General features: G+C 36.9%; 1 protein-coding gene across 1 annotated transcript in view; it reads left to right on the top strand.

The window, feature by feature from the left end:
- The window catches only part of AQR (aquarius intron-binding spliceosomal factor), a 60421-nt gene extending 40451 nt beyond the window's left edge, over positions 1-19970 (top strand). Inside the window, exons 26-35 of the mRNA XM_082316709.1 lie at positions 1375-1584; positions 2410-2547; positions 3441-3512; positions 6411-6598; positions 8528-8699; positions 11327-11497; positions 12297-12382; positions 13188-13362; positions 14502-14615; positions 17797-19970. Of these exons, the coding sequence (XP_082172835.1) occupies positions 1375-1584; positions 2410-2547; positions 3441-3512; positions 6411-6598; positions 8528-8699; positions 11327-11497; positions 12297-12382; positions 13188-13362; positions 14502-14615; positions 17797-18045 (1575 nt within the window). The 3' untranslated portion in view covers positions 18046-19970. The remainder of the gene's footprint in view (positions 1-1374; positions 1585-2409; positions 2548-3440; positions 3513-6410; positions 6599-8527; positions 8700-11326; positions 11498-12296; positions 12383-13187; positions 13363-14501; positions 14616-17796) is intronic.
- Positions 19971-23435: the final 3465 nt, after the last annotated feature.

Here is a 23435-nt window from a genome sequence, read left to right as displayed (position 1 = left end):
GTGTTAAATGCCAGGGTGAAAACCGATGCGTAGTATACAAAACGGTGATTTTTCTGTATATTGTATATCACTCATTTCCCTTCCATGTATTTTTCACTGACGTGGTCTACATTAGCAATTAGTGTGGCTTAAGCAGACTTGTAGAGTGGTACTTATACACAATGTATGCATTTGATCCTGTTTTTACAGAAGTGACTCTGGGCTAGCTGTAGTGTGGGCCTAAACATTAAATGGTCATTAGGTGTTGGAGGGTATTAGGAGCACTGCTAGAGCTCATCTTCTGGTTCGATTTCCTCCCAAAGGAATCCAACTTGGTATTTAAACCAAAGTACTGTCAGTGGAGATAATCGAGATTTGCTTCTGTATTGGGTTTATGTGTCAAAGTTTTGGTAGTGGGGGGCTGCAGGGGTGACCTCTGTGAAAAGAGGCCAGGGGCTGCCCTGTGCTGGACGTAGCCAACTCCCACCGCTGGCTGAAGCTGAGCCCATCAGCAACTTTGGTGGTGCCTCTGTGAAAACATCTTTGAGAAAAGGTCAAAAAACACTGTGCAGCACCTGGAGGCAGAGAGTGTGAGAAACAATCCCACATACCAAGGTCAGAAGGAAAAGGAGGGGCAGCAGCTGCTCCAGGCACCGGAGCAAAGATCACCCCATAGCTCATGGAGGACACCATGGTGGAGCAGGTTGTCCCCCTGCAGCCCATGGAGGACCATGTCAGGGCAGATACACATACTGCAGCCAGTGGAGGACCCCGTGCTGGAGCAGGTGGCTGTGCCCTGAAGGAAGCTGCAGCCTGTGGAAGGCCTGTGCTGGAGCAGGGGAGAAGTGTGAGGAGGAAGGGGGTGGCAGAGATGCAGTATTATGAACTTGAATGACAAGTTCCATTCCTCCTGCACTGCTCAGGGTGAGGAGGAGGTGGAAGAGTTGGGAATGAAGGCGTGAAACTGAGCCTGGGAAGAAGGAGGGGGTGGAGAAGAAAAGTGGTTTTGGTTTTGTCTTTGTTTCTCACCATCCTACTCTGTTGTTAATTGGCAATAAATTAAATTAATTTTCCACAAGTCAGGCCTGTTTTGCCTGTGATGGCACTTGCTAAGTGATCTCTCTGTTTTTATCTCAACCCATGAGCTTTTCCATCTTATTTTCTCCCCCTATTCTGTTGAGGAGGGGGAGTGGGAGATGCTGGGTAGGAGTCTGGCAATCAAGGTCAACCCACCACAGCTTCAAAAAATATCATCCTGATACAAGGTCAAATGCTAATTTAGACATATCTTGCTGTTGTGAGAATTTTTTTTTAATACTATGTGTGCAAGACTACACCTTGCCAATGACTTTATGATATAAAAACATGTCAGTATGACACTTTTGTTTGCCATAGGTAATGTCACGTTGGGAGGAGTATATCAGCAAAGTGAAAGTTAAAGGTGGAAAATTGCCAGATGTTATGGATGTCTCCAGTTTCTTTCCTTTTCACCAGTATTTTGCAAATGCTCCTCAACCAATTTTCAAAGGCAAGTCCTATGAAGAAGATATGGAAATTGCTGAAGGGTGTTTTAGACATGTTAAGAAAATATTCACTCAGCTCGAGGTAAGACATGTAACTATTAAAGGTAAGTAGATCTGGCTAATCTATAAAAAACTTTACACAGTTCCAAAATTCTCCTTTGCCCTGCATCCTAAAAGGAGTAATACCTCTAGGCAGTTTCATTAGCTTGCAAGGCATTCAGGTGACAATTTCTACCTTTGAGTAATATAGGCATGTTTCACAGTAGGGACAAGGGTATAACCTGTTTTATTTTGATCCTAGGAAGCAGCGATTCTGCATGTTCCATTTTCACTGATTAGGTTACTAGGGTTGGTGCACCTATCACTGCTCCTCTGACCCTCACAGGGTCTTTTTATTTACAGTGAATTGCCTTTAATGAGATAACCTACAAGTAACTTAAACAGATTATCTTCTATTTTTCCTAGAATTGCTTGAGAGCCTTTTAAAAGTTAGGGTAAAGGTGATCTGGGTATCATTTGGTCATATTAACTGTATTGGTCTTTCTAATACTGAATTTGATGTGATGTTATGATGCAGTAAAGTAGGAAACAAGATGTAGTAAAGCAAAATTTTGGGGAATTCTGAGAGGGTTCCTCAGAATCAATTGAACAATTGTCTGCAAATTTGTATATGCACACAGGTTGCAGAATTCTTGGATGTGATTTTAAAAGAGGATTTTTTTAAAATATTGTTGTTTCCAGGTTTAGCATAAAAACTTACTCATATGGGATTGTTAACAATAGATACTTTCATAACTTTCTTGCCTAATTATGTTAAGAAGGTGGCCAGATAGTTTGAATGAATACATTCTATAAGTAATAATTTTTTTGTATTCTGACTTTCAAGATTTTCTTTTCTCTGCCACAGGAATTCAGAGCATTTGAACTTCTCCGCAGTGGCCTGGATAGATCCAAATACCTGTTGGTGAAAGAAGCAAAAATCATTGCCATGACTTGTACTCATGCTGCTCTGAAACGACATGACCTGGTTGAATTAGGTTTCAAAGTAATGATTATACTAGTGTTACTAAACTAATCTTTTTGGGGTTTGGTTCCCCCCCACCCATCGCCTTGTATAAACCTTTTTATCTGTCCTAAATCTAGGCAACTAGATGATTTTGAGTTGCATTTTTTTACCAGTATGCTTCAAATTATAGTTTTACTGAAGAAAAATTTAACTTCTGTAATTAAAAGATGAGATCACTTTTAAGTTATTGTATATACAAAAATGCTTAATAGTGCATCTCTATTAAAAAAGAAGTTAGCTTTGCCATATTAGATGATGAACAGGAGTGATATGATTGAGTAATAAAACAAAAGCAGAACTGGGCAAAAAACATGGCCTTTATAACTTTGTTTACCTAAGAAATGAATAATTTGAGGAAAAAGAACTATGATGCAACACTGTTTTCACTCTGCAGTGTTAACCATAGGTATTCATTTAGTACAGACTTTTATCTGACAAAAACAAAACAAAAGCCCACCACCAATAATTCTTTCAGTATTATTTTTCTCTGATAATGCACTGTATTGGATCAGAAAAGTGCTTCTTTTCTGCTTCAGTGCAAAGATACCAAATTAGTTTGTTCCACTGAAGAAAGCTTCTCTTGCGGATGGATTATGGCATATGGGAAGCACGTCATGTCGTTCAGTCATGGATTCCTTTTAGATGTAAGCCCTGATTGGTACAGATAGATCTGCCATTGATGTAGTAGGATTTCACCCTCTGACATGGATTTTTAGTAATACTGATATTTTGCCTATAAGGTCAAATCCTGCTGTAACTGTCCCACCCATCAAAAACCAAATGAGGAATTGATGCTTCTTTTGGTAGGCTGAATAACAGCATTAATTTGTATTACTTGGTTGATGGACATCTCTTTACTTTTTCTTTCTCAGTATGACAACATCTTAATGGAAGAGTCTGCTCAGATTCTGGAGATAGAAACCTTTATACCTCTCCTGTTGCAGGTTAGACCTGAATTATAAAACATATTACAAAAAAATGATAAATGAAAGTCTGTGTTCTTGAACAATATAGAATATTAAAAGGAAAATGCCTCTTGCAGAAAGTAGCCTAGAACCGATATTTGCAATTTCAGTGGACAGTAAGAACTTTCAGTGTTCTACATTAGTTGTTTATACTTGTTTTTTAATATTATGGAGTAAGCTAATAGGTTCTAAATGTATTGCTTTTATTGACTAAATAGTAGTAGTAGCAGGCTTTCATTTTGAAAATAAAAAAGCAAAGATTTTTATGTAAACTAGGTCCTGGCTTTGTTACTTTTATTCTTTCCCCATTTAGTAGTGATTATTGCTCATTTTAAAAAAAATTGTTAAAATTATTACTTTTTACATAACGGTTTTGTTTCCCAAGAATGTAAGGCTTACATAATTGCTCTGTGTCATCCTGTCTGCTTGTGGTGTTTGGTTGGTTTCAGTCAAGATTAACACAGAGAGAGAGAGAGATACTAAGCACCTACAACTTTCAGGAAAACTAGAGCCAAGTAGAGAGGAGACATTCTAATTGATGTTAGAACTCCACAGAAAGAAAAGAAATGGTTACTGGTTCTACTTCTACTTTTGCCCAATAATATGCACGTTTTGTCTAGCTGATTGGTAAATATTTAGCCTAGAATAAACTGCAGCTTGTACTGTGTTTGGCAAACCAACAATTGGTAGATAAAGGAATGCAGATGTGATAATTTGAATGGAAGTCTTGCAGCTGGCAAGGTGCTGCTAACAGAGGGAAGGAAAGAAGGAAACTGAAGCTAACATGGCACAGGGGATATTTATAGCACAGTGTTTAGGAAGTCTGGTAGCAATGACTCTAATGTAAGGGATTGTTGTAATAGAGGGCCAACACTGCTACTTTTAAAGCTGAGTATCTTTCCCTAAAATTGTTCACTCCGATCATTCTAAATTCAACACATTCACTGTCTTGAAATTTTTTGTGCCTCCAGTGAAGGTTATCTGTGGTTGCTTTTAGCAACTTGAGCTTGAGATGCATCACTTTCCTCTTTTAAGAGCTAGAGGATTTCATAAGTAAGCAAAATGTGCTTCTCACATCTGTGGCTCTTATCTCTGTAATCTCAGATTATCACAAGATAAAATTTCACCTCTGGAAGTGAAGTATGGGCTCCCTCTGGCACTCTATGCAAACTCTTTAGCTGTGGGAAGACAGTAAAACTGAAGACAGTCTGTACTGTTGATTTGATTCTTACTCTAATGTCATTTAGGTGGCTTCTCCTGCAATTAGGTATTTAAATCTCTGTGCATAAAGACACATTTAATACTTTAGGCTGTTGCTTTTGCATTTTGGCAGTCTTGAATTTAATGCTACAACATTGTACTGTAGTGCTCTGTAATGAATAAATCCTGCATGGCTTTTACCATGGTTTTCATTGATAATGAATTATATTTAGTGAAATAAGTATCATATAGTGTTTTTCAAATATTTGAATGAGCACTGAATAACCAGATGAATCAGGCTGGTGAGGGGAAATACGTGTATATGAGCAATGCAGAAGCTGAAGAGTTTTGTGTAATTAAAGCAGACCTTTTCACCATAGAGCCATATTCTGGGGGATATTCCATGACCGTCTTACAAGAGCCATCCAAATATTCCTTGAAAATTGAGGGCTTTTTTTAACAAAACCTAAGGAACTAGGCTTACAGAGTAGTAGCACTTGATTTCTTGCACTTGCAATTCAGAGTAAGACGTTTTTAAAAACAGTGTTCTTTGGAGGGCTCTGAGATTGAAATTGCTGATAAGGGCAGAATGATTATATAGAATGCTTGGTCTTCTCCAAATCAGTAACCTTTTGGAGGGTTGAAATCTTTTTCCATGACATTGAAAATAATTTCTGTCGTTCTACTTTCTTACTAAGGCATCTTGAGGTTTGATGAGCTGGGCAGACCAGAGTTTAATTTTCCTTCCTTGCTTTCTGATCAGAGAGCGCTTCAGTACTCTTCCACTTCAGGGGGCAAGAAAAGGACCTTCAGTCTCTGTCTTGAACAGTGCTCCTATGGGGAAAGGGAAATATCACAGTGTGTGTAAGAAATGAGGGTCTGAATTGTAAAACTGGCAGGTGGAAATATTCAGGATTCTAATTCCTAGATAATGTTACCCACACATCTGTTCGTTTTTTGTCCCTATGTTCCAACGTTGCTTCATGAGCTCTGTCAGTGTGTAACATAGGCAGGCAAAGGATGATGCGGAACTGGAAAGAGATATACCAAACATACTGAAGAGCATTCGGTCCAAGAGCCAGGGTGAGGATTAATTAGAGGTACATCCTAGTCATGGAAGAGGCCATGTGGGAATTCCAGAGGTAAACAGGTGAAGCACATGAACCACAGAGACACCTGAAAAGCAGGCTCAGTTTGTGCCCCAGACATGTGAGCCTTAAAATTGTTTCAGGTGCTTCAGGCACTTCATATCCACTATCTCAGAACCCAAAAAATAATGTTTAAAAGACTGTTCTAGGGTAACAGTACTCTGTAGAAATCAGGGTTTTCACTACTGTAACTTCTATAATTGGTTCTTCCTTTTCTCCTCTGATGTTACTTTTCGCCTTTAAAGCAATGTAATATAGTATTTATCCTGATGTTTCTCTGCTGATTGTAATAGATAAACTTACCTGTTGCTTCATAAGAAACAAGACTATTTAATACTCCCTTTTCCTGGTAGTAGGTTGGAAAGAAGTTAGTAGTTGTCTTCAAAATGACTGCAGTTCAGTGTAGCTTAGGAACAAATGTTGAAATTTAGGGCTGAGACTAAGACAGCCAATTTGACTATTACTGTGTTGTAATTAAGTGCCTCGATTATATTGTAGTAGTTATAATTGTATAATTGTTTAATTCTAGAACCCTCAGGATGGATTCAGTCGTTTGAAGCGGTGGATTATGATTGGTGACCATCATCAGTTGCCACCAGTCATTAAGAACATGGCTTTTCAAAAATACTCCAACATGGAGCAGTCCCTTTTTACACGGTTTGTTCGTGTTGGAGTGCCAACTGTTGATTTGGATGCACAAGGAAGAGCAAGAGCAAGGTGAGACAGAGAAAATGGCATGTCTAGCTTGTAAGAAACTACCAGCTTAAAAAAACTGGAAAAGCACACATAGTATTGGAAACTTTTTTCCTATTATTAGGACAGGAGTTCGCAAAACTGTAATTTAGTTGTTTTGTTCCATTTGTTTCAGCGTAGACTAGGAAGTCAGATTTTGCTTCACTGAAATGCAATCAGTTTTACTTTCTTTTTTTTATATAGTAGTATTCTGCTACTGTGTGAGTACTTTAATGAAAATGCTATTTAAAGGAATTTTAATAGTCTTAAGTGTTTGGGTTTTTTTACAGCTGAGACTCTTTTGCAGAAGCTTCCTTTTCTAAACTAGTATATTTAATATATTCAAGACCAAATAAAGATTTTCTTTATTTGGCCTTGAATATATCATATTTCCCTTACAGTCTGCAAAAGGGTACTTTTCTTGTAGTATTTCAGCAGAGCTTCAGCTTTGATTGACTGGAAACAACCAGGCTGTCCACACAAGAGCATAATGTCTTTTTTTATATTAAAAGAGATATTACTTCTCTGTAGTAAGAGAACTTTTTCTTTTTATCCATGTATTTGTCATTTTGTTGTGTTAATTTAGATGTCAAATTTATTTATTGTGTAAAGTGCATGTTTGTGGTGTCATATTGTCGTTTAACACCGGCTGGCAACTAAGCACCACACAGCCACTCACTCACTCCCCCCTGGTGGGATGAGGGAGAGAATCAGAAGAGGAAAAGTGAGAAAACTCGTGGGTTGAGATAAAGACAGTTTAATAGGTAAAGCAAAAGCCATGCACACAAGCAAAGAAAAACAAGGAATTCATTCACTACTTCCCATCGGCAGGCAGATGTTCAGCCATCTCCAGGAAAGCAGGGCTCCATCACACCACATGATTACTTGGAAAATCGTAACAAGGAAAATAAAACCAAAGAAAAGAAAATGTCTCCATATAAAGTCTTGCTACTTTAAGTTTAGTTTTAAATCCTACTTTTTTTAGGCGTAAAGTGGAATGAACAACGTGAAGGAGAACTTCAGGTTTTTTATGTAAGAAATGTTGAGGGTGGTGGAATATTATTTTCCAGTCATATGAATAACAGTTACTTTCAGTATTATTTTAAAAATGCAAATTATATATGAGTATGATGATAAATGAAGTTTATTTTTCCATCTACTATTTTGCAACATCTCAGAGAACTTCTTAGGGATAAGAGAGCAGAAGAATTCCTTCACTGTGCAAGCAATTTCCTGATGAAGGATTTTTTTCCATACCTTCCTACTCTTTGTCTTTTCTGGTCATAGGTAGCTTCCCCGTGAACTTTCTGCTACTTTATCTGGTCTGGATATTGTTGTGCATTTCTGACTGAGGCATTTTGGTTGTATTACTGTCCCTTTAAATACCAGATATGATTCAGAATTGTGTAGATTTTGGTTGCTTCCCTTCACATCTCATGTTAATACATGGCAATACACAAAATAAGAAAATAAATTTCTTTTTGCAGTAAGAAGCGTTTCAGCGGATAATGCAGAAAATCCTTTTCCCCTTACTCCTTCCTTTTTGTAAAGAAGTTTTAATATTCCTTTTGTTCACCATGAAAATTCCTATTAGATTTCTTTGCAAAATTTGTACCCTTTGCTGTAGAGCTGATCAAGTGTAACAGGCTTAAAGGTGAGTGTGCTGCATTGAGCTTTCTAAAAAAGAAGTGAAATCTGAGAACCAAAAAAGCATCAAAAAGATAAGTGCTGTATAGCTTGTACAAGTATGTTCATTTATATATGTACAGGCTATTCAGCGATGATATTTTTTTCATTGAAAACCTACAGAAGCATTCATCTTCAAAGCGAGGGGTTGTGTGTATCTGAACTATTTTGAATGAGTTCAAGAACCTGCTTTAACTATTTGGGGTTTGTCTCTGTGTTTTTGGACAGTTTATGTAACCTCTACAACTGGCGTTACAAGAATCTGGGTAACCTGCCTCACGTGCAGCTTCTGCCAGAGTTCAGAACAGCTAATGCTGGGTTTTTGTACGACTTCCAGCTTATAAATGTAGAAGACTTCAATGGTGTGGGAGAGTCTGAACCCAATCCTTATTTCTATCAGGTAAGAGAAATATTGCATCTATACATTATTCAATCTGGATATGGCTTATTAAATCTGCAATGAAGACAGACTATCAGAATATGGTAAACTGATGTTTAATTCATGTTCTCAGATAATTGAATCATGCATATGCATGATTTTTTTTTCCTTTTAATCAGTTTTGAATGGTATGATAACATGTTATGTTCTGCTTTTTACTCAAAGTGAGTGACTTTGCTTGATATCTGTTTTCTCAATGTTATGAGAGGGGTGACATTTGGTGTATAATTCATTGTGAAACGTTGTTTTGGCCTATATTTTGTAATTCAGATGTACTGCCATGATAGTGAAATAAACAGTAGCATTTCCCCTGTACGTGAAGAGTGAAAGTTTGCTCTGTGGCACATATTGGAGTTTAAAGAGTCACTGTTTTGATTTGATGTATATTTAAGAATGCTAAAAAGTACATTCATAAAAGAATGAAACAGTACTGCAAGAAATATAGAGGCAGAGAGACATTGAGGCTGAAGTAAATTGCCAAAAAAAAACCTTAGTCTTGGAATTTCTCAACTAAATTTTCAAATTAAGCCAGCAACAACAGCCTCCATCTATTCCTCCTAAATATAGGAAAACCTTTTACGCTTGTAATGACATGCTTATATTTTCAGTCCTCTTATTCTTCTTGTTTTAAAAACAGTGATGAAAACAAACTTTGGTGCCAAAAGTACCAGTTTGGCTTTCGGCAAAGTTAGAGGTTGGAGCTGTGTGCAAGTTAATGAGTTTAATTCAAACATGGAATTAACACCTTGTATTTTGTTTAATATTACAGAAAGCAAACAACATACTTTAAGATGATAATATTTGTGGTCATTTTTCCCCTGTTAACATCATTGAGAGTTATGTTAATCTATTTTTTAAAAGGTATGAAAGATATTCATAGTTTATGCTTGGATTCCTCTCACTTTTTTTTTTCTTAATACAAACTAGTGTGCTGTTAATGAACGAAGCCATGGTGAGCCATAATCCACGATATCTCATTTCTAGTTAGAGGACAGGGTTGTTTGGGTGGGAGAGTTTCTTATGATTTTATTTTTTAAGCTGTAACACTGTAATGTACAAGTAGTAAAAAGTTGTCCTGTGGAACAGCTGAAATTAGTGCCTTAAAAACAGAATTCTGATAACTGAGAATCTGAGCACTGCTTTAGTGCATTCCTGGGCCAAAGAAGACTGAGAACACTCACACAAGGACACAGAACACCTTTGTCATTACAACAGTACTTTCATGAGAAAACTCTTATAATATGTCCTACAGTTAATTTTTCATGATCTTGAGGATGGAGAGATATTAGCAGAGTCTGTTGGTGGCATTGCATGGTTTTTCATGAGATAACAAACTCCTACCATGTATTATTTCTCTCTTTGTGAATTTGGGCATTTCTTTCCAGATTTAAAGGGGATTAAGATTTGTAGAATAGCTTTACACCCACAGGTGTTTGGTATGCATAGCAACTGCATTTTCCAAGTAATGCAGAGCCCGCTTAAGAAGAAGAAATAAAGGAGGCTGGTATGTCTCGCCTAGTCAAACATACACCAAGTGGGGATAAGATTCCCAGTATAAATATAGCAGGAATAAATGTCAGCAATTGAGAATAATGTTTTAGGCTGAAAGATAATTTTTGTTGACAGAAGAGGGATTGAAACAGGCTATGAATAACTTCAGTCTGGAAATAGGACAAAACTTCCTACAGCCAGAAGAGTGATGCTTTGGGACAGACATTTATTATTAGTAATGGCACAGAAAAAAAGTTACAAAATACAAAACAACAGCTGGTCATTTGAAATTGAATAGGTGTGGCCTCAGTAGAAATAACTGGATTTGATAATCCAGGTGTCTGTCTCCTTAATTAATAGTTGAAAGGAGTTTAGTTATTCTATTTCAACTAGTTCTTACTTCCAGCTTACTGGAGAGTGAGTCATTGCAACTTCTTTGTGTGCTTATTTGGAACCATGTTAAATTGGTGCAAAGTGTTTTTTAAACCTTTGTATTTAAATACAGGTATCTGTAGACTATCAGCTTGTAATAACCTTTAACAAATTATAATTCCACAGTTTTACGTAACAGGTGGTTTTTTGGCATATGACCTTCAAGAAGGAAAAATTAAATACTGTATTGGCTGAGTTCTGTAATAATACAGTTAAGATGGCAGTTCCATTGGGCAGACAGCTATAAGCATATAAATGCATTTATATACAAATGTGTAAATATTTAATAGCTCATAAATGTAATTTAAATGGACTATTAAATATTTAGATTTTAATCTTGTATTGAAATAAAACTGGGAGCTTCTGAGCAGATATTGGAAAGTGTCAATCAGTGACTAACAATAATACTGATTAGAGATTTTCAGCAATTCTCTGAAGAGGAATCAGAATGAAGTTATTAAACCTACTTGTGGTTCTTTTGTTCTTTCAAAATGGCTTTTAAGTGAGCAAAGAAAGATCAGATCTATAGACATTTCTCAGCACTGAGACTTATGTCTAAATACATGATAATGGCACAGATGTTATTCTTTCCAACCTTACAAGTCGAGTAACCCCCCCCCCTTTTTTTTTTTTTTCTTTTTTCCCCCTCCTCTTTTAAACTTAAGAATCTTGGTGAAGCTGAATATGTTGTAGCACTCTTCATGTATATGTGCCTGCTTGGTTATCCTGCAGACAAGATAAGTATCCTGACAACATACAATGGACAGAAACACCTGATCCGTGATGTCATTAATCAGCGGTGTGGAAATAATCCACTGATTGGACGGCCAAACAAGGTGACTTTGAAAATATATCAGCCATTGGAGTGGTTATGTTTCGTTTGTTTTTAAATTGTTATATTATAGAACAGACTAATTTTAATAGATTCACAGCTTTTTGCACAAGTATTCCCTGGTTAACTACACATTTATTGACCTACGTTCTACGGAATTTCCCAGAGTAGTGCCCTTGTTTCTACCTGTTTGTGATTTGACATACAAACAAACTGAAGTCAGTGAAGTTGGAAAGGCTACGGACTACATAGGACAGAATAACTCTTTTCTTCGTCATTTATTTTGTCCTCAAAAAAACAAACAAACAAACAAAACACCAAAAAACCAAACCAAAACAAAAACCCCCCAAAAAACCCACCAAAACAAAAACAAAAACCAAATCTTTAGGAAGATTCACCCAGAGTGGAAATGGCTTGATAAAACGTATGATGACAAATCTGATGAAACAAATCAAAAAACATAATCATATAAGTCTGGTGCTAATTCTGCGGGTTAAAACTCTGTTATAAAACTGATGGCTTTCCACAATCTTTTGGTGTTAGTACCCCACTGTTAGCTGTGTAAATTGAATAAAAATGTAAAAGAATCAGTGTACAGTCAGACAAAAGCTCCTCCCAACATCTCCCAAAACAACAGGCTGATGATTTTTGGTTAGAGATCAACTAAACAGAGTTAAAGCATTTTCTTTTCTCATTTATTGCAGTCTCAGTCCAAAGTTGATGTTAAAATTTTGGTGTCACGTTTTAATTGAAATGGCAAAGTTTAACCTATGGAGGTTTTTTCTTGGTTTTTGATTCTCTAGGTAACAACTGTGGACAGATTTCAAGGTCAACAAAATGATTATATTCTCCTTTCACTAGTGCGTACCAAAGCTGTTGGCCACCTCAGGTATGTAAGAAGATATTCTTGTAGTGTCGTTAAACTACATGTTTTCTGTATTCAGAAAGATGTTTGTAGTACATTATACAAAAGTGTTCAATTATTGAGTATGTAGTAGAAGTGAAGTTTAATGCTATGTATTGAATGAAGTTCAGACATACTTCCTTTTATAACTCTCTGGTACCCTCTTCACAACCACTTTATCCTTTAGTTAATGGCTCTTACACTATAATTAGTTTATATTACTGCAGATAGGCTGAACTTGGTTTCACCCTAGTAGAATGATAGGAATGTAATGCTTGTTGAACAAATGCAGGCTTAAATTTTCTCATAGATTCTTTCCTGTAAGTGAGCTTTTAACTTGTTTTGTATCAGAAGTTTGATCACCGCATAAGTTGCGTTATGATGTGTAGTTTAAAATGTTTGCATTTTAGTTTTGGGGTGGGGTGGAGGAAGACTTGTCTGTTCAGCAGTGGTTAGATGAGTTATCAAACTCATGTTTACTTGTTCAGGGATACAGAAATGCTATTGTGATTTGTTCTCAATGTAAATCTTTACCTCTGAAGTCTAGGCAAATAGTAAAGGGTGATTTTTCATATCATAGTTGGTACAGTGAAACCTCTTTTATATAATGGTTCAAGGATTTGGTAGTTATTGAAACAGTATGAATAGAAAAAAAGCTAAAGACAAAATAGTATTTTAGCAGATTATTTTGCATTTCCTTTAATTAAGACTCCTGTATGCTTCTAGTTATTTTTATTGCAACCATGTCATCAGTGAAAAGCACATGATTGATTTTGTTTGTTTTCTGAAGGGATGTCCGACGATTAGTAGTTGCCATGTCAAGAGCCAGGCTCGGTCTTTATATCTTTGCAAGAGTATCGCTGTTTCAGAACTGTTTTGAGCTAACTCCAGCTTTCAGCCAACTCACAGCTCGACCACTTCATCTCCATATCATTCCCACAGAATGTTTTCCAACGGCAAGACAGGTAGGCACAGCTACTCTGAATTTTGCTATCTGTAATGGGTGGGTGTGTTTGCCCACTTTTTTTGAGTGGGCTGTAAGAGGTGGTACTGTCTTCTCTGCTAAACCAGTGCCTCTTGGATAATTATGTCACTAGAGTTAACTTTTATCATGATATGCACTAGCAGTTTTTAATTGATTTTTTTTTTCTACAAAACTTAATGATCAATGTAACTCTGTGCCTGCTTTTTCCTAAGTTCTGCCTAAGTGATTCAATAATTTTCTTTTATGATAAATAGGTAAGTTTTTAATGTGTTACATATTTTTGGTCTTGTTATTAAACAAAATAATGTTATTTCTCAAAAAAAAAAAGCCACACTAAGCTTATCGCTTTTAATAAAAAGAGGTAAAATTACATTTGTCTGAGTAATTCAGGGCAACAATTTACCTTTTTTTTTTTTTTTTTTTTTAAATTAAAATTGGGTCCAGAATTGTAAGAGTTTTGTTGCTCAGCTAGGTTCATAAGTATGAAAATGTAATTTGTAATACTGCACTAGATTTTCAAGGAAAGGTTTGTATTAAGCATCTAAGCACAGGACACACAGAGTAGGATGTTAGATGAAGAAATGGAGAGGCATATCTGCTTTGCTTCCTGGAGCTTTGAGAAGGGGTGCCTACATGAACTCAAAATTCAGTTACTGATCTTTCCCTGGTCTTAACTGCTGTTGACAGCTTTTGGAGGGAGCCCTTCAGTTGAAACTTTCAGGTCCACTGTGCAACAAAGAATGCAGTGTGCATGGTCAGCAAACGTGAGCAAGAAGGAGCTGGGCAGTGGTGGACAAGTAGGCAAAGTCCTAATCTGATCCTACATTATTTGTGCCTTTAATATGTTAAATGACTCAAGTCCAAAATGTACTTTATGGAGCCATAACCCAGCCTTTCCTTTTGAAATTTCTTCGTTGGGCTGCAGTATCGTGATTAATCCAGTTTTCCAAAGCATAAGACTTATGCTTCCTATCTGTCCAAAGAATTTAGCTATTTTTTTCTTTAAAAAGCATTATTTAATTTCTTGGGATTTATGTTTTCTAATATAGTTAAATAACCTTTGAATAATGGTTGTTTTGCTTTGCTTGCTGAATGCCTACTTTTTTTCCCCTTCCTTAGAATGGAGAAAGACCATCTCACCAAATACATGTTATTAAGAACATGCCTCAAATGGCTAACTTTGTGTACACTATGTATATGCACATGATACAGAGTACACGCCACTATCAACAGGTAAGGACCTTCTGACTTTCGGAAGGTGTGCATTTAAAATAAAATTGATTTTTAGTAAGTGACGTGAGATGCTGTTGAGCTTTGAGACTGTTCTTGTTATGTTTAAAATTCAAGAAGGTTTTATGACTGGGAGTAAGAATATTGAGGTCTTTAAAATCTTGCAGTAGCAAGAGCTGTATCTTTTAGTAATTTAAGCCCCAATGTAGGGCCCCAAAACCAGCAGTAATTGATGCCGAGTGCTAGACATGGTTCTGTCTGGGCCCAAAAATTCCTCGTTAATACTAAAGAACTAGCCTGTCCTGTATTTAATTGAAGTAAACTTGTGTGTTATGTTACAGGTAAGTGCAGCTAGTGGTATTATAGCAACGCTGCATGGTGCAACAATGTTTTGTAATAGAGGTTTTCATGACAAGCCTGCAGTGTATAGAAGGACCAGATCATGTCTTGGAACCATTTTAACCATCTGCTCACTGCATTGTCCAGGCTGGTTAGCAGCTGTAGCGGTTTTATTCTGGAGCAATTTTTTTCAGCACTAGTTCAGCACCAAGCAAAATAGTATGGGGCTGGAAGCAGTTGTAGGTGCTTTCTCACTTCTGTACTTAATTTTGTCAGTGTTTAATCCCTGAAGCAGAATTCGGAACCCAACAGAAACACCTTGTCGTCTTATGTATGTGAGCAGAGTTTTAAGGTAGTTTAGATAGTATACTGAGCAGAAAGCTGCCTTTACTCAGCATGCTTGGATCTGTAGATGCCTAGAGGTAGTTGATAGTAAACAGAAAGGGAGAGGTCTTAAATGCTACCCCATCAGCTTTCACTTAATTTTTGCGGTGTATCATGTTTATATTACCTATAATTTATTCTTTCGTAGTAGTCTGAAGTTCCCTTGTTCGTTTTTGCTCTTCTGAAGGATTTCCAAAAGTGGAAAAAATTGATGTAAAAGGACACTACTCGCTCTCTGTTAGCTGGCTGTGGGAAGAGAGTGTGAGCATGGCTCTGTATCCTTGAACAGATTAGTCCAAGGCATTTGTCTGTGAGATCTAGGTTCTGTTCTTTAATGCAAGGATGTTTCTCTGTCACCTCCTCTTCCTTCCTTGTTCCAGTGACTGTTTCATCTAATATGGGACAGTGTAGTCAGTAGAGATCAGAACCCAAAACTTCTCCTTTAACTGAATGTCAGACATTCAGATAGAAAATTTCTTTTCCTCTGCAGTTCTTATGCAGTGAATCTTGGATTATTTATTTTTTCTTCTGGGAGGCATAGCTTCAGCCAAATTTGAAGCATTTTGCTACCCAGAAAAAGCCTTTGCCAGCTAGACAGGTTACTTTCTCACTATTTTGGGAAAGTGCTCTAATTATCTGTCTGCTGTAAGGGGGGATAGAGAAAGAGGAGTGACACAACTAAAATCTCCTCTTCTTTTAACTGTATTTTTTTTAAAGTAGTGAAAGCTCTCACTGTTATGTTAGAAACCCAGTCCTATAAGCACATGATGAGACTTGTTTTGGAGCCAGTTTGTCTAGTATAGTTGGAGATCTCTGAACCGTATAGATCGCGTGTGATGAAGACTTAGTGGACTGTGCAGTTGGTCGCATTCAGATGCAAATGGTTAGCCCTGTCAAAACTGAGAAGTGTATACATGTCCTGAAAAGCAGATGGTAGCATCTAAATTTTACCAAAATTTTTGCTTGACACCTTAATCAAATATGGACCTGATCCTTCTGCTAATACGTTATTCTTTTTAGCATCCTAATCTTATCCATTGCTAGCTAAAATTAGTTACAAAACTGATGGTTTCCTACTGTGGCAATGAATCACACTCTCCTTGCAGGAGAAGCCAAAAAGTGAACTACCGAAAAAAAAAAAAGAGGAAAAAAAAAAGCAGGCATTAAATTTCTTTTACCCTATTTAGTACAACATGATATTTTTCCTTTTCTTTTACACTAGTCTTAACAGTAGTAGTCACAAAGCACAACATGCATCTAACTAAATCACAGAAGTAGTTTGAGTTGTCTCATACATCAAGAATATATTTTTGTAATTAAAGGATCTCTGCTTTTGAAATACACATTTTCTGTGAACAGATGGATTATAGGGACCAGTATGATAACTTCAAAGTTTATAAAAAATGCTTTTCATATCTCTGCTGGTAGTCATAATTGCTTCTTAGATTTGCCTATGCTTGTCAGAAATTTGTAATATTAGTGTCATCTAATTGAAGATAAGACTTCACTGTAATTAAACAATTTGTCACATGAAGCCAAGTTGCCTTTAAGCAAAACAAAACTAAACAATCATCCATGGGAGGTTTATTGAGCTTTCATTTCATTAAAATGCTTCACAGTATTCCAAGGAAATATCTATCATGTCATTAAATAATGTCAGGCTGCAAGAAGTACGAGTGTTTCTGTACAGCCTGGAGTTGTATAGCGTTCATCCTCTTCAGCTCGTTGTGTTCTTGGTATTTTTTTTCCAAAGTCTGTAATATGGCTACCATTGCTGCTTATAATGTTTTGCAAACTACTTTTTTGGTTGCGAGCAAAACACTTTGAATATACTAAAGTACTTTTACAGAAGTATTGTTTGAAGTACTTTTCCAGAAGTATTATGTGAAAGATATCAGTGTTGCTTTAACTGTTACTGGAACTTGCATTGTTCTACACTTACAGCTGCGGGTGAAACTTGTATAAGTACAGATAACGTTCATATAACATTTTATAAGACGTTTCAAGGGGAAATTACTGGAATGAGCTGTTAAAGTCCTCAAAAAGCAAGTTAAACATATCTAGGAGTTTGAAATGGTAATAGATGAGATTACAGTAGGAATGTGCTTGTTGCTCCAAGTAGGGATTTACCATAGCCCTATTGTCTGGCTGTATGGGATGATGAAATGTGTTTGATATCTTTGAATTGGAAGTACTGAGTTTTTAACGCCCTCTTTTCAGTCAAAAAATGTGTCTAATAAGACCATTGTACGAGCCAAGATTATTCTTAATTTTTTCTTATATGGGAGTTAAGTGCCTACAAATGATTAGGGCTTCTAAATTTTAAGTCTGTGTTGTTAATTTGTTATCTAATGCAAAATCCTAAATATAAGGTGAACAGTTCAAGCTAAAATAGGAATATATGCCCAAATGGGTGCATTTGTTGTAAAAGTGGAACATCCTTTCTTTTTTAATCCTCTAGCGTTTACTGCCCCCACCTGCCATGATTGAAGAACCAGAAACTACTCAAACTCAAGAGGCTGAAGTAGAAGGTGAAGTACAAGGCATGCAGGAAGATGCAGAAGAAGAAGAAAATAAGGTAGGGGAAGAAACGATAAAGGAAGGAGAACTGAAAGTGGCTGAAGTTGATGAACATCGAACAATGCCAGAACACCCCGGAAGAGACAGTGATAGTGGAGACAGTGAACCTGAGAATGAGACTGAAAAGTGATCCACGTGATGTTTGTCCTCTACATGTTTTGAAAAATGGATGGGGAAAAAAGCAGCTAGGAAAATAATTACTATTTTTACATTGACTTTTTTAAATCATTTTTTGTGTAATGTGACCTATTTGGTATATTTTTCACTGAATACTTTGTGGACAAGCAAAATGTTTGGCAAACATTTTACAGAGTTCTTGTCAGTATCAGTAATGTAATTTGTTTAACGGCCTCAAATGTTACACAGTTTTGTTTTCATAAGTTGTTCAGTAAAGATGCTTTTTATACCAGTTTTGAATATTTGACTTTTAATACAGTCCCTGAGTTATCCATTAAACCTCACTGATTAAGTGTATTCAATATTGGTCAGACACTCTATAGTTTTCTTAATATTTTGCAATGGACAATTCCTTACACAGAGCTGTGCTCGTATATACTGAGGTGGTATTTTAGGTGTAGGCTCAGGTTCAGTAAGATATTTAATTATATGTCTGAGAAATGTGAATTAAAATGGGACTTTGAAATGTTTAAATGCTTTATTGAATTGGGATTGGGACCTTAGGTTCTCAGAATTTCATAAGGCCTGGGTACTTGTAGCAATTTGTCATTGCTGACTTCTGCCGCTGTTTTTAATTTGTCATTATTTATGGAAGAAGTGAGGATACAGCTTCTCAACAGCACTGTTTTTTAAATTAGTGTTTTGAAATAAATGTCTTTTGCTTTAAGAGGACACAGTAATTGCCCAGCATAAAGTCACGTGAGGAAGAAAAATAAAAGTAGTTCCCTGAATGCAGGATTTGCAAAACATACAATATTGATATTAATGACATAATGGTTGAGTGGGGGTCTAGGGTAACTTCCAAGTGTACATCTTTCGTAAAGTGAACAGAGAAAGGGTTTTTTTCCCTGGTTCATTAAGAATGCCTGCCAACTTGGCAAATTATTCAGTGCTTCAACAATACTTATGAATTTCCAAGATTTTCGATCGAAGCAATAGTCCTAGGAACAGGGTTATTGCTGGCAAAGGGAAAATGCTTGGTTTTCAGGTGTTGCAGTTGTGAAGCCGCCAGAAGGACTTCCTCACTAAATTGACTAGAGAATAATTAACTTACAAGCTTTTATTAATATCATTGGAGTTATTTATTTTTCTTAATATTTTTGTAGTCTAATAAGGAAAAAAAAAAATAGTATAAAGTAAGCCAAGCTCCATGAAAACACATCTATTGCATACTTGTGCGTGCATGCTGAGATCTCATCTGCCCCTCCCCCTGAAATCATTCTCCCACCCCATCAGAAGGGAGCTCAGGAGTAACAAATCCTAATACTTGCTGTTGGTACGCAGTGTTCTCTTATGTTTTTCATTTGCTGAAATGAAAATTTCTCAAACAAGAAAACTAATCGTTTGAGCAGAATGTGCGTTCTTTATTGCTTGTTTTGCTTGGAAGGGAGTGTACCGTTTATTACCAAATTGTCTGCCTTGGGATAACAAATATTAGTGTTGAACATTTGGCTGATAAGTTTTGTGCAGTAACATTCACATGTTCATGCAGGGTCGAATAATACAGGGCCTCGAGGCCACAAGTGACTAGCTCAGCTGAGGACTGTCATCTTTGCTTGCCAGCCTATTTTCTATAAATATTTGAGTCTTACAATCATTTATTGTGCTTCAGTATTTTAGGAAGTGGAAAAGGATTCTGGAGGTTTTTTTCTGAAGTGGATAATTTAACTGACAGAGATTCTATCAATAATTAGGACAGGATGACTGTTAGCAAGCACCCAAAACTGAAAGGAGCTGCAAAGACCTTTTTGAGTTGTGCAGTTTGCAATGAACTGTGACCAGACCTGCCTGTGTGATGCTGGGTTCCGTGTGCAGGCCCCAGGTGTACGTTAGTCACTTCTGGCTCAGACCCTGTAGAACAACAGCCAAGTGTAAAGTCGTCCTAGACTTCAGTGTTGCCCTAAAATGGTGAGTGGAGTTGTAATGAAGGTTGTTTCTGGCGAAGGTGCAGGAAGAGGCAATTGACCTGCAAACAATTGCAAAAGCTTGAACAGCCTTAATATGCAGTTTTCTGAGGGACTAAGTGCTACCCGTAACAGAGATGGAAGGTTTTCTTGAGTTGACTTGAGCTGAGCAACTGGTTCGTTACCCTTATAGATTCATAGAATTGTTAAGGTTGGAAAAGACCCTTAAGATCGAGTCCAACCGTTAACCTATCACTGCCAAGTCCACCACTAAACCATGTCCTCAAGCACCACGTCCACCTGTCTTTTAAATACCTCCAGGGATGGAGACTCAACCACTTCCCTGGGCAGCCTGTTCCAGTGCCTGACTGCCCTTTCGGTGAAGAGGTTTTTCCTAATATCCAACCTAAACTTCCCCTGGCGCAGCTTGAGGCCGTTTCCTTTCCTCCTATCGCTTGTTACCTTGCTGCCATCTTCCATATATTGAACTTCACTTTTTTTCAGGGACATGATAGCATGAGGAGAATGCATTTTCAAAAGTCTGGAAAATCATGTTTTTGTTGCAGCAGTGGTTAGAAAGTTCTTGAGGCTTTGATTTGGAGTACGAGGTTTGGGGCTCTTTTCCCCCAAAGCTTTTCAGTTCTTTTTTTCCTTTTTTGGTAAAGGATGAACTTTGTCTTTTCCACCAAAATAGTTTTTATCTTCTATTTACATTTTCTTATAAGAAAGAGTAGGTGGGAGAAGTGAAGCAGCCTAAAACTGTAGTTTTGATCTACATGGTTTGTTTTCCAATGGCAATATTTATTTGGGATTTAGCATCCCCTTGTAATGTCGCTATCTTTATTCTAGTGAACAAGATCCAGCTGTTAAACTAAATGTATTGAAATTTTTAAAAAATTACATATACAAATTTAATTATTTTTAAAAGACAGAATCTGTAAGTAAGGGAACAAAACCATTGTTAAAATAGCTTTTAAAAAATTCTATTCAAGCATTATTGCAAAGAACTATTATAGCACTGCATGAAAACCTAGTGAACAAAATCTTTGTGAAGACAAGATCCTTTAAGTGTATAAACTGGAGGAAAAGATACAAAATTACTTTCTTTTATTGTTCCAAAGCCATGTAATAAAAAAAAAAACACTAAGGACTTTCTGAGTGAAATTGAAGACCTGTTACCAGTTTTTCTTCATATTTATTTAGCCAACGCTTCCATGAATTGCTTAATTTTCCTCTGTTACACTGACCCTGTAAAACAACTTAAGCACTACTTCCTGTATTTATTTAAGTAGAGACTATTTTAGAAACAGGTCAACCCTTGGACTCTAATATTGTGCTGATACAGAAATGATACTGTCATTCAATGTACTGTTCATTTCTGTGATAGCCAGAAAAACAAGGGCAAAGAGTAATTTACTTAGGGTTCTGTCATCCATACATAGCTGAGAAAGTTCTATATAAATACAGGCCCCTGTCCATCTGTGACTGTGAAATAACGCAGTAAGTGCAGATTATGTATGATCAAAGAAAATGCCTTAGTAACGCTCTCGGAGCATGGCTTGCTTTTGCTTCAGTCTGTATGGGACTTTGAAATGGCTTGGCAATGTGGCAAAGACAGTGGGTAAGTTAGTTCTGAAAAGATCAGGACAAAGTTTGCCAAGGGGGGAAAAAAAAAGAGACAAGCTGGAGGTCTCAATAAGCAGTTTACAATAATGAATTATGTCCATAAACTGCTAAAGATAAGGCCATTACTTTTTCCTAGCCTACCTTGCATTTGCTTTAATAGTGGATACCAAATACTGCTCTACGTGTTGGATAAGGCAGGTTCTAACTTCCTTCAAAAGAGTAGCAAACATCTGGCCCCTTCTCCTCCATCTTGGAATGGATCTGCAGTTTCCTGGGACAGAAAAGGATATGAATCCTGAAGAAAAGTATTCTCATGAGGAGCAGAAGTTTTCCTGACAGAATGGCTTCCTGCTGACAGGACGAGAGAGACCAGTTTTATTCTCTGAAATGACAGAATTCTTTTAAAAAAGAAGACCTAGAGGCAATGTTGATCACACACTGGATAAACATGATGACATACAATTCTATTGAAACAAGAATTAGGTAACACTTGAAATCTTGTAAAGCAAGCAGACAAAAGCGAACGTCCTAGCCAACAAATGAATCACAACCCACAGCAGTCAAGAAGCAGTGAATGCCATTAAGACATATGGCAGTGTAGTTTCCTTTGCCAAACATGGTAATCCTCCCAGTAGAAACAATCAATAGAAAATGAATGTTTTTGGGGGAGTTTTGGAGGCTGTTTTTATGGCCCTTAGCGCCTCAAGTGCTGTTCTCTTACAGTCCTTTTTCTCACAGGGTTGGTTGTTTAGGTACCTGTCAGAAAAGCCCAATAACTGTGTAATGTTTATGTGCTATAGTACTGATAAACACATTTTAAAAGAATGCCGTTTCCATTGCAAATTGAAAAAGGACTTTCTTAAAAGACTTTCAGCTAAGCATCCTCTGTTCATGTATTTTTCCGAACTTTTGGGAGGTTTCTGAAAAAGTACAGTACTCAAACTTCCGAAATAAAATTCCTCCTTGCTAACACAGGCATCTACAAAATTACTACAGTAAAGAGAATTCAAGAAAAGAGGGAGAAACAATACCTGCAATACTACTCCCTCTCAGTTTGCAAATAGTAGTATTTAGTCTCCTGAAATATTACTACTGTAATGAGAAAGTGATCTTTTCCCACTCCTAGGGTAGGTAACAAGGACAGATATTTCTCTGGGTCTTGCTCTGGCAGGGCTTTAATCAGCTTAATCTAGCCCATATCAGGGATAATGTTATATGTTGCTATTAAGAAAAACAGTACGTTTCATTTAGCTTCTGGTATGATTTTCACTCACCTTGAAAAAAAGAGCAAGGACATGGATCTTTGAATCAAGTAATAGCATTACTTAAGTGTAAGGCAGAGAAGCCCGTTGCTGTACTGTTATATCTGGAAAACAAGATAAAAATAAAAGCTGAAGAAGAGCTATTGCAGCTATAGGTAAGAAACTTTCCAGAGTTCAGGCATTATCTTTCTGCTTGAGAAACAGTATCAGAGCAAACAGAGTACGTTCCTGTATGAGTGTCTTAAGAAAATGTAGACCCAAGCAAAAAGTTGAGCCAGCTGCCCTCAATTGCATAGTTCATCTATAGATGTCAGTGAAAAAGCCTATATAACTACAGTGCATGTTTGCCTAATGAAACATTAGAATTTTATGATTCCAGAGAACAGCATAAAAGACTAAGCTAGAGACCCAAATAAGGGTCAGGAATATATCAGTCCTGGCACCTTTTGCAAGAGATAAAAAGAAGCTGCCCTTATTGCATTTATCAAGTGTGAATTCCTAAATTGCTGCAGCCCGGAGTAAGAGAAGCCCTGCTACGCATCCAGAGACGC

The sequence above is a fragment of the Platalea leucorodia genome (genome assembly GCF_965183815.1).
Source record: "Platalea leucorodia genome assembly, chromosome: 7".
Classification (NCBI taxonomy): domain Eukaryota; kingdom Metazoa; phylum Chordata; class Aves; order Pelecaniformes; family Threskiornithidae; genus Platalea; species Platalea leucorodia.
The sequence above is the reverse complement of the archived record's forward strand: the minus strand, read 5'-3'. Positions and strand labels throughout refer to the sequence as shown.